The following is a 12,345-nucleotide window of genomic DNA, read 5'->3' on the forward strand; positions in this document are numbered from 1 at the left end:
ACATATATATATATATATATATATATATATATATATATATATATATATATATATATATATATATATATATATAGAGAGAGAGAGAGAGAGAGAGAGAGAGAGAGAGAGTTTCGTTTAGCTGACACAACATGCTAATTTATTTCTTGCTTACGTAATTGCTCAGTTAATTTGCAGTTATACCATTCTTGTCAAGGTCTTTCTGGCGCATTTGTGATTAACCAGAACAAGAAGCACAAAATAATGTAGGCGTATGTGTCATATGACTAGACTATGTAACTTTTTCAGGTTAAAATTTTCCTTTAATTATAAAAGTATAAAATACAATTAATTAAATGTTTTGTTAAATGTTTTGTTAAAAATGCCTATTTTTTTAAAAATGATTTTGTCTATCTTCATGTCGCAGACGTAGCTACAGGGTGTGCTGTAATAAGATGGTTTAGTATTTTTTTTTAATTGTCATGGATTCTAAAAATATATAGTGAGAAGGTGGGTGGACTTTAATTATCTCTGTGCACGTCCATATATATATATATATATATATATATATATATATATATATATATATATATATATATATATATATATATATATATATAAAAAGTTTTAGAGGTATGGTTGCCCAGTGGTAAAGCGCTTGCCTCAAGTGTGTAGGGTCTCTCTGGTTTAATCCCGGCAAAGTACGTAATTTCGTGATAGATAACATTGTGTTCGTGGGTTTTCCCGGGGTACTCCCATTTTCGTCCACCATTAGGGGTGCGCACGAGACGGAAATGTGCTGTGAAAGTGATGTCTAGACTCGAAAAATATATATTTATCTATTGGAATAGCTGTGTCTCGACTCGAATTTTGTCAGGAAAATCCTGTCTCGACTTGTCTCGCGCGCATCTCTACCCACCATCTCACTCCACCAATTCTTCTATGATCAGTCATTTGCCTTAATTATCCGTCTCACTTAGCCTAAAGGGCATAATCGTAGGACGTAAAACTGAAATGTTTCATTTCATTTTATGAAAAAGTTATGGCTACGCCTATTATTCCTGTATTTTTATCAATTATAATTGTATACACCAACGCAATCTTTATTTTAGGTTCATTGATTTATGTGGGGAAAAATTTGTCTGTTTTCTTTGAAATAAACTGGAATTTTCATTACGTGATTTTTACGGATTTTTTTTCTTGAAATGTACTTTAATTTCGCTTGCTTTGTCAAGACAATGCATTGTATGTAGATTTAATATTAAATAAATAGAATTTTATTATTGAATATTTCAATTATATTAAACTTAATTTAATTTTCGTTAGGTAAAGGAAAATTTAGATAAACTCGAAGAAGAATTTCAGTTCATTTCAAGGAAAAGAGAAACGAACGAAAGTTCGATATAAATGAACGAACTAAAAAAGAAACAAAGATGGCGCAGGTATTCAACATCGTTAATACTAAATGTAAAAAAAAAAGAGAGAGAGAGAGTTCATGAGGTTAAGCAAGAAAAGTACGAAGAATAATATATTCTTGATGGAAGGTTTCGTGTAAGGACAATGTAAAATCCTAATTGGTTTAGGAACTAAACAATCAGTGCTGATGCATTGTATACAAATTTATCGTTTGTATGTGTGTCAATATATCGAACTAACCTGAAAACTATCCTAGAAATAAACTCTGCTAAAAATAAATGTAAAGAGAAGCGCACGAAACTTACATTTATTCCTGTTTCTAGAAGTTTTAAATTTCATCCCGTAGATGTCAACCGCTGAAAGATGTTTGCTGTCATCTAACGGCGCGGTGTGTAACTTCTACTACCTTCTTTTCAATAGTAGAAATTGGGATATGGATAGCCACCGTTGATGTCTCCGTCACCAGTGAAGATATTAATGAATTGAATCCGTTAACGATAATTGCTCTTGCCATCTATTGCAATAGCTATAATTTTAAAAATTCGGTTTCACTCTGCAGTTCTAATTTGGAGTAATGTACTCAAGTTAAGTTACCGTTATCCGTTAAAATGCTAACGGATTGTCTCTATTAAAGAACCCAGCCGAGATAATTGGTTATCAAAATTAAAAAATTCGCTTTCCTTCAAAGGGTCATCGTGTGGAGTAACGGATGGACGTGACGTACGTACTAACTAGGATTAGGATAAGGAAAATTAGATTTCTAGGCTTTCGGCACCCATGGTTATGTTAGTCCATCGCGTATGAGGGATGACTTGACTCAGCGATCATACTATCTGAGAAAAGGGAAGAGAGGAAGCGGTCTGGAACCTGTATGTTAGGTTCCATCCTGGCATTTGCCTGGTATACATGAGCAAAAGCCTCACTCATGATGGCTGTCCTAAAAAAAGCTGCTACACCAGGGCCGGATTTCCCAATAGGCCTGGTAGGCCCGGGCCTATGGGCGCAAGCTCCCAGGGGGCGCACGGCCGAGAGAAAAAATATCAAGAAATAAAAATAAATAGCCATAACTTAACATATTTTTTTGAACTGATTAAAAAAATCAGGCTAATAAATCATTCTGATTTTGAAGTTCATTGGAACAAATAATTGTTGGTAAAGTTAAACTATTTTTCAACATTATGCATCAACTTCGTTACAACATTGATCTCAAACACGGGAGAACTGGCTGTAATTTTTTAATAAAGGTGTTTAGGAAAGTAACTTTAACCAGACTAGGGGCCGGAAAAAAATATTGGGCCTAGGGGCGCCAAAATGCTAAATCCGGCCCTGTGCTACACTTTTTCGACCGAGTGTCCCCACCGGAAATCGAAACTGGGGCCGCTCTTATACGTACTAACATTACAGTATCATAAATTTTTCGTCCACGATCCTAAAAATAACCATCTTATTCTTTGATTCTACATTGTAAAACTTCTCTTAATCCGATAAACAAAGTACGGAAGTGTCTCGTAGAAGTAGTCATGTTACATATAGCTATATAACGCATATATAATTTACCTTCAGTAATTTAGAGCCTATTTTAATATTTGTAAACCCTAATTTATGTTCTGAATGCATTTATTTAATGTAAATAATAATTACTACTTAGAACAAAAGACATGCAACAAACCTTTTATTAAACGAACATTTGAGACATAAGAACTAAATGATGAAACGACTGATTAACTCTTTCGTAAGTGCTATAGAGTACTTATAATAAAGATTTACTTAAAAATCAACGAAGAAATAATTTTTTTCGCAATAGGGAAACTTACTAATAACACCAAGCTGTTCATGTAATATTTTCTTTCACGTACATTTTCTTTATTGTATAGTTATTAGAGAAATATTTCATTATTTCAGACTATTTGAATCCAGTAAAGTTTTTTTTCGTTATTTTAAAATTAATATTTGTTTATTTTCCAGGGTTGTAACCAACACAACCAACATGAAGCCAGACGAAACTGTGATGTCACAAATAGCACAGGTCACTGATTCGTTATATTTGTCCGCAGCGAGGGCAGTCAAACTAGGACGTCTAAAGGACCTTGGAATCACTTGTGTGATTAACGCAACGGCAGAGTTACCTAATTTGCCATTAGAGAAGATAGACTATATGAAGATTAATGTAGATGACTCGCCGTATGCAAATTTGTATGGCTACTTTGACGCAGTTGCTGATAAAATTGACGAAATCCGAAGACGAGGAGGAAAGACTCTAGTGCATTGCATTGCAGGCGTTAGTCGTTCGGCGTCGTTGTGTTTAGCCTATCTTATGAAATACGAAAAGATGTCGCTTCGGAAGGCGTTCACACACTTAAGATCTCGACGAGCTGTTGTTAGGCCGAATCACGGATTCTTTCGTCAGCTAATTGACTACGAGAGGAAAATTTTTGGACAAGAAAGTGTGTCTATGGTCCATAATTCAGCAGCAGGAATGTTGATACCAGATGTTTACGAGGTGGAGTATAAAAATATGATAATGTTTCAACAGCACTACAAACGAAATTTGGGACGCCATTAAAACACTGATTGTTTTTCTCTTTTATATGTATAGATATGCACAGGGACCAATTTAAATTTTTTGAATATATATACTAAAACTTTTACTATACATAACTATTGTACTTAATATATTCTGAAAGACACTTACTTTTAAAATCTTTGATTGCATTGTTGCTCTTTGGATAGAAGATTTATTCTCATGGCTCTTTGCTTTTGTGATTTTCTTCTCTAAGCAGCAAAGAAAAAACAAACTGTGATTTCACTGTGAAATTATCTTACTAAAATATATAGTGCACTTCTTCTAATGCTTTATTATATTATCTGAAAGTCAACACATCACGCTGTTGTATGAGTGATGAAATACTGAAAGACACATTTTTTGCACGTGTTTTGGCACATTTTTGTGAGAACGTGTTTGTGATTTTATTTTTAAGAAGCACTTAACACGTTGCACTATAAATATATTTTGTGCACCAATGAAAACGAATATTTCTGTTTTTGAAACACCAATCAGTCACCAGACAATTAGAATTTGTCACAACTATATTCCTATTTTTTTTGTATCACAGGGACTACCAATGCCGGAACCCCGAACACCAAGAATTGTTCCTCAAAATATTACATTTCCAGAGCCAAGAGTATCAAAAGGTGGTAATAAACTGAAATTAGAAAGTGATGAAAATGAACTTAGAGAATGAAGGATAATCGTGTCTGTTCTTGTTTTATTCATCTGAGCTGTGACACTGAAAATGAAGAACGATTTTTTGTTACGTGATTTTTTTTTAAAAAAAAGAATACATTAAAAGACAAACTTGATTTTTTGTGAATATGGTGCTATATTTTTATTAAAATATAAATATATATATAATAGTTTCTTTTTTCTATAATACTGTACTGCTATTTAAGTAGTATTTATCACTTTTAAAAATATAATTCATACATAAAAGTAATCGATAAAAGAATTAATCAACATAAATCGTTGTGTCTCAAAAATTAATAAGGTTTTTACTTTGAGTGTACTTTAATTTAATTTTATTTAACTTGTAATTTTAAGAATCTGAAAACGTGTTCTGAGTAAATCTGATACTAATATACAGGGTGTACCAAAAAGTACTTTACAAATTTGAAAAATCATATTGATTTATTTAGTTAGGTTTACAGACATGGTTTTGGTACCATTTTGCAGGAAAATGTATCAAAGGTTTTTTTTAACCTTATACGTAAAGAGATTCAATATGGTTTCCATTAGTGATGCGGTTGATTACTTGAAGTCGATTACTTGCAGCATGTCAGGTAGGGATTTGTTCAATTCCAAGGTAGATCTGAGCTCTGAATTCTGGTAGAGAAGTCGGTAAAGGTGGAACAAATACGGCATCCTTGATGAATCCCCAAAAGAAGAAATCAAGATTGTTAGGTCCGGTAAACCTGAGCGTGTGTTCAAACCAAAAAAACACAGCTAGCACGCTCGGGACCAGTAAAGGTAGCTATCTTTGCTCCAACACCGCCTAGCGCTTGCTGTGGCTTGTTTCTGAGCTAGCGTACTACGTGAGTCAAAACTTGACCTATTTTGCTACAAAACTAAACCGTGTCTGTAAGATAAATGAATTAATCAATATAAATTTTCAAAGTTGTAAAGTTCTTTTGATACACCCGGTATATATATATTTAAAATACTACATTGTAAAAGAATACCGGTATGTCTTTACTAAAGAAAACAATAGCAAACATAATTCATGAATATTCTGAAAGATGTTTGCGATTGTCTTTTTGTACTGATTTCAGTACTGAAAATTTGACTTTGGTTATATCTTAGTGTTTGGCTAACCAGGAAAGATTCGATTCTTTAAACTCTATAGTGTAGTTAGTAATACAAATTCTCACTAAATAATCTCTAAAAGTAACACTTATTATAATGATTATCTATTTTACGACTACACTAGAAAACGTTGACTTATTCTCAAGATGTTCAACAGAAAGTTTGTGTAGTATACTGGCTAAGGATTTGGAACTGTATGTAGGATTTATAAGGATGCAAAATGATGTGTCGAGGGAATGTTTATGCATTCCATTGTTGGAAGAAAAACAGAAGGAATTGTATAGACTATTCAGTTTTGTAATTTTCTAACTCGAACTGTGATTTCATATTCAATAATACCTCGTTCTGTTCTTATTCGTTAAGTAGGGTAATGTAAATCATAACAAGACTCAAGTAATGGAATTTTCCTTGATGTGTGTATGAATTTATAAAATTTTCAATTATGAACAAATTTGTTTGGTATTAGTTATTTAAAACTGAGCTCGCTGTTCTAAGCTACATATCATATTATGCATGGTAAACACTTCCAGCCAGTGCCGTGGCTTGGAAAATCAGAGCCCGGGGCGAGAGTATACGACGGCGTCTTCCTCCCCCCCCCCCATCTCGTACATATGAGTAAGGTGGACAGACCAACCGCGAAGCGCCACCATGATTGGCGTGAAACGTAAGAAAATTTTCAAAAGTAAACCCTGCTGTTCCTTAATTTTGAGCACTTTTTATTACTTTTTCCTTCTATTTATGTATCTTTTTTCCTCTCGAATTTTGCGCCCTCTTACTTCGGTATCCTAGGCCGTTGCCCCGCTCGCCCCTCCCTTACGCCACGATACTGCTTCCAGCAATGATGATTGTCCTAGGATTTTTAATCAATGCAGCTATATTCAATAGGACAGTGCAAGAAATAAAAAGCAACTAATGTATTGGGAATCATGAACAATAATTGTTATTCCTAAATTTCGCAAAGAATCGTAATGTGAAAGGAACTTATGCTCTCCCGAAATTTTCAATTTCTTATACCAGTTGAGTACAGTTAAGAGTTCAAGGAATTATTACCATATAGATACGCTATATAAACATGTAAATATACAGCTGTTTCCATTAAGTAATAATTGAGTTATGTAATTAAGTTATATAACTGACGCACTCATTCACTTAAATAAACAAACAATTTCGATTAATCAAAATGACGATTATATTTCCACAAAATAACCATTCGAAACCGGAGCAGTTTTGGCAATAAATTAAAGATGGCAGAAGAAAGTTTTCTGGCAGACTCTAATAGCACACTTGTTTGTTCATTGGTTACAATTAATACCAGAAAACAGTGAACTGTAATAAGGCAGATTAAGTATGACTTGACTATTAAGTTGTGATTCAATAATTGCATAATATCCTGTGACAGAATTCTCGCAGTGTGTTGACTTTTTATAACGTACTCATTCTCAAGTAATATTTTGTTAAGTGTCGATGTAGTATTGTTACCATAAACACAATGTAATGTAAAGTGTAGTTACGTATATGAAACATGTAAATGTCAACAAATATACGACATGTATCCTAGATCAGTTGTACCAAAAAAAATTGTCATGTACGAAAGTTCCTCTTGGTGTAAAAAAAAACTACGCCAGTTTTCATGTTTTATACTACGCCATCTATCTAACGTTTTATTTTGTTGGTTTTATATGATGTAATAACACTGACGATATATATATATATATATATATATATATATATATATATATATATATATATATATATATATCACAAGTAAAGGTCAATGAAGGCAAAACTTAAATAAATACTTTGGTATACGAAACAAATAAAACCAACTTCAATCATTATTTATAAAACTTTTTGGTGGTGTAAAAAAGTACACTTCGCCTGTTCTGGCGTTACAAACTACAGCGTCCATCCCGAAAAAAATACGTATACAAATACACAAAATGAATATTCTTTTCTCTACAACTATTTTTTGAAAGGTGAAACTAGGAAATTCCATTTTATGAGTCTTACGATAATTGCTAACAATGTATGGTTATTTAATGATTGAAGAAGCATACTTATGAACATAATTTGTTTATTTTATTATAACTTCAATATTTCTGAGATTATCTACTGTTACACTGTCTTTTAAATACCGTGACGTTTCTGATAAACAAAGCAAGAATACAGTGAATTTTATAATATTTTTGTTCTTCTATGTAGTATCTTTTGACAAATTAATTAGAATTGGAGGTTACTTAATTATTAATCAGAATTTTCTTATATTTTACTTAGTAACAAATATTTTACCAATTTTTAATACTAACAAAATGTTTAACGTATCATAGTAACGTCTGTACTTTGTTAATGTACAAAGTTTATTGGATAGGGAAATTGTATGTGAAGCAAGGTAAATGTATGTAAGTATGAACAATTTACTACAATGGATCGGTTACTTTTCTAACTTACATTAGATTTAATCTCCAGTTAATGTGTTAGCTGTCGTTCTTTTCCTTTCTCTCTTTCTGTCATTTTTTTCTATAAAGGTTTCCTTTCTCATATTATCTCTCAATCCTTTTCTCTTTCTTTCTTTCTTTCTTTCTTTCTCTCTCTCTCTCTCTCTCATTTTTCTCTACAAATGTTTTATCTCTATTATCTGTCAATCCTTTTCTCCCTCATTTTCTCTATAAATGTTTTATTTCTGTTATCTGTCAATTCTTTTTTCTCTCTCTCTCTCTAGAAATGGTTTACCTCTCAGATTATCTGTCAATTCTTTTTTCTCTCTATCTTCTAGAAATGGTTTACTTCTCAGATTATCTGTCAAACTTTTTTCTCTCTCTCTCCTTCCTTAATTCTCTCCATAAACGTTTTGTCTTTCAACCCTTTTCTCTCTCATTTTCTCTATAAATATTTTATCTCTATTATCTGTCAATCCTTTCTCTCTCCATCTATCTATTTATCTATCTCTATGTCTAGAAATGGTTTATCTCTCAGATTATCTATCAATCCTTTTTCTGTCTCCTCCCTTAATATTCTTTATAAACGTTTTATCTCTCAATCTTTTTCCCTCTTATTTCCTCTATAAATGTTTTATCTCTATTATCTGTCAATCTTTTTCTCTCTATCTCTATCTCTATAGAAATAGTATATCTCTCGATTATCTGTCGATCCTTTTTTCTCTCTTCTTCTTTCATTTTCTCAATATGATAGAAATGGTCTATCGCCATTTCTCTCTCTCTCTCTCTTTCATTTTCTCTATAAATGATTTATGTCTCACACTATCTATTAATGTTGCTTTGCTTAAGTTCTTCATAATTTAGTGTAATACGGTAAAACTTTAGATTTGAAAACTTAGTTCATAGTATTACTACATAAAATACAAGGCACACAAATAAATCGGGCGAATTGGTGACTCTGAATATAACTACATCTAGTTGTTTCTTCAGATTCATATTTCAGCTCCTGTTGTATCTGTTAGTTGTGATGGGATCATGGGGCGGTGCGCAGGACAATTCGCTGTGAAAGTGTATTACAAAAATAATAAAATAATGATAGCTACATATAGTGTACGTTTCGAAAGCGTTTCAATACTTCACGTAATGATCCTGTGCCATCTGTTCGTGCCATTAAAACATGGACTAATAACCTCGAGGAAACGTGTTTTACACTGTACGCACGATCTGACAGTGTCAACGATGTAGCATGCCGAATAATATTGTCAAAGTAGAAAGTGCTATACCCAGATCCGGTCAGCATGTTAACATGCAATGTCACTTAGCATTTCTGATTGCAATGTAAGGAGGATTTTACGTTAAGATCTTTATTATTACCACTAAGAAATTCAGAGTGAATCCACTGCGTGTGGTTGACCATGCTAACTGATTCACTTGCTGTCAATGTTTATTGAACGTGATTAAAGTGAATTCAGATTTCGTACACAATCCGTCCGAGTAATTAAGCTTATCATCAACTCCCGTTTTGATATAACTCTAAAAATCGTGATGTGATTATTTTTAACCTCGATGTATTGGTACAAAATTGTAGAGATACTATTTTCACTAAGTTTTGTTAATGTAGTTATAACATTTTTAACTTTCTTATAGGTATTGACAGTTGCATACATTTTTTCTAAACCTAGTGACATGGTAATCATTTATAAACAAATATGTATTGAAAATAATGTGAAACATACTTTTCTTTTCTCTCTATAAAAATCTGTGACTTGATTACTGTATCTTATCTGTAATTTTGTAGACGCAAGATATTTCATACATGTCTCGTTGACTTTTACATGGCTTGAGTCAAGTTAATATTATTATAATCTAAAGCTTTTGTTACGTAGTGAAACATTCAAATTTTGTGGTGAGTGTAGAGTGAATTTCTTTTACTTCATCGAAACTTTTAATGGAATCAATTTTAGGTTGTCAGCAATGCAGTATCTAGCAAATCCAAATTCCTTCCTTAAAACATTCTCTTCGTCCATAACTGTGAGACGAGTGGACTGTTTTGACTACAGGTTTCGGTTACAGAAAAACGACGTCTTTTTTCTACTAAACTAACCTAGAACAAGAAAACTAGTCTTAAGCTAATTACCTGTTCCAAGATATTAATTTGTATATTCTTAGTTGTTTTTTGATAATACATGCTATAGTCTTTACGGTAACTTAATTATTTGTTCTTAAGTATGTTTCAAGATTAAATCAAGTATTGTGTATAAGATATTCATTCCAGAAAGCCAGAAGAGAGACCAGTGCCTGTATATAACGTAAGAAGAACTGAACTTTCTCATTCTTTATAATATATTATATATATATATATATCCAAAATAACAGTTTTAACTATTGTAGAACCATTTTAAAGTAATAAATTGATCTTAATGTTTATAGTATTTTTGATTATATGATAATATATTTATAGGTTCTGTACTGAATAAATGATATTTGTAATATATACAAACTATACAAATAGTTTGAACACAAACAAAACCAATTCTTTTCCTTCAAGGTCAAGATTTGCCAGTGACAGTTTTTAAAGAAAGAGAAGGAGGATATTCTTGTATCTTTTCGCGATAATGGCAAATGGTTAACTCTTAGTAGCGGTGCTAACAATTGACCTTTATAGACTATCCATATGAAGAAAATTAACACCCTGTTGATAGTTGTACTGATGGTAAGAGAAGTTGGTTTAGTTTGTAATTCTACTATAACATACAATATTCATGACTGTCCAAGAAAGGTACTGCTATGATCAGTGATGTTTTCCTAGTAATTTAACAACCGGTTCTACGATTAGTAAAATAAGTTGATGAAGTATTAATATTATTATTATTATATGATTATATTATTATTATTATTTGTATATTGTTAGTAACAGTGACTATGTCTAGGTAAGTGCAACATGCTTATATTGCCATTTTGTTGGTAAAACTATCAACTGTTTAGACAGGCCTAGAATTCAAGATAAACTACATGGCTGGTTGATGTTTAGAATGTTCGAGAGTTGCTTTCTCTTAACCTGATAATTGACAACTGTATTATGTCCTCGACATAACCACGATTTCCCAAGTGGCGTTGAATACCATTCACTTAAAAGACTTTTTTATAATTACTGTCATAAAGTGAGACATATCTTCAATGAGAAGGGAATTTCTTTTCTCTGTAGCTAGATTGTTCATTAAAATGACTACCCTCGCTGTCTCTACGGAACTTATAGCAACGACCATTACAATTTGTTGTCTTGCTTCTTTGATAGTTCAAAGAACTTTTGCTTTATGAAAAATCTTGATTATTTACGAAATCTTGAAAACCATTTAATGAAATGAAAGAATCTAATGTCAACCGGCATATCTTAATTCTCTCTTTAAATGCTGGAAGGAAAAAGTATATATACTAGATTCTCAAAAGTAGTACTACAGAATTATATTTTCCCCGCAAGCATTGAATCTAGCGGTGGAGAGATAAGTTTACCAACCTGTTCTGAAAGCCGGAGAAATTTTACCAACCGCTTCTGGTAACCTGAAAAATTTTAACAACCATAATTTCGGGGACCTAAGAAATTCTAACCGGTTCTCCGAACCTGAGAAATTTTAACAATGGGTTCGGGAAAACCGGCTGAATGACAAGACTGATTACTTTACCGAAACGTCATGAAGACTTAATTTTATATATGAATAACTTTCATTACGATTAGCTTAGTCACACGTTTTAGTAAAACAATAAAAAATAAATAAAAACCACGAATATTTTACCCAAACTAGGATCCATTCTACACGGTTTTTGCATTTTTCCAACTTCTTTATAACACTGGAAAGATCATTTATACGGAATATTTTTCTAAATTATTATTATTATTATTATTATTATTATTTTGGAGGAGAGGGATATCATTTGTATCAAATCTTGTCAGGAGAGACAGATCTGGTGGGTATTTAACGTTGCGAAGTGGTTTAATTTTAAAATGTATGGATCGAAATATATATATATATATATATATATATATATATATATATATATATATATATATAGAGAGAGAGAGAGAGAGAGAGAGAGAGAGAGAAGAATACCTTGTATATCGCTGTAATTGGTTTCAAGATACGTCCATACTGTGAAAAATCA

At 32.1% G+C, this 12,345-nt stretch overlaps 1 protein-coding gene across 1 annotated transcript in view; it reads left to right on the forward strand.

The window, feature by feature from the left end:
• Positions 1-10,640, forward strand: part of LOC145686649 (dual specificity protein phosphatase 14-like) — a 160,870-nt gene extending 150,230 nt beyond the window's left edge. Inside the window, exon 2 of the mRNA XM_081760130.1 lies at positions 3,358-10,640. Coding sequence (XP_081616256.1) covers positions 3,358-3,955 — 598 coding nt within the window. The 3' untranslated portion in view covers positions 3,956-10,640. The remainder of the gene's footprint in view (positions 1-3,357) is intronic.
• The last annotated feature ends 1,705 nt before the right edge of the window (positions 10,641-12,345 follow it).

This window comes from Thermobia domestica, chromosome 5 (assembly GCF_964235325.1).
Source record: "Thermobia domestica chromosome 5, izTheDome1.hap1.1, whole genome shotgun sequence".
Taxonomy (NCBI): Eukaryota; Metazoa; Arthropoda; class Insecta; order Zygentoma; family Lepismatidae; genus Thermobia; species Thermobia domestica.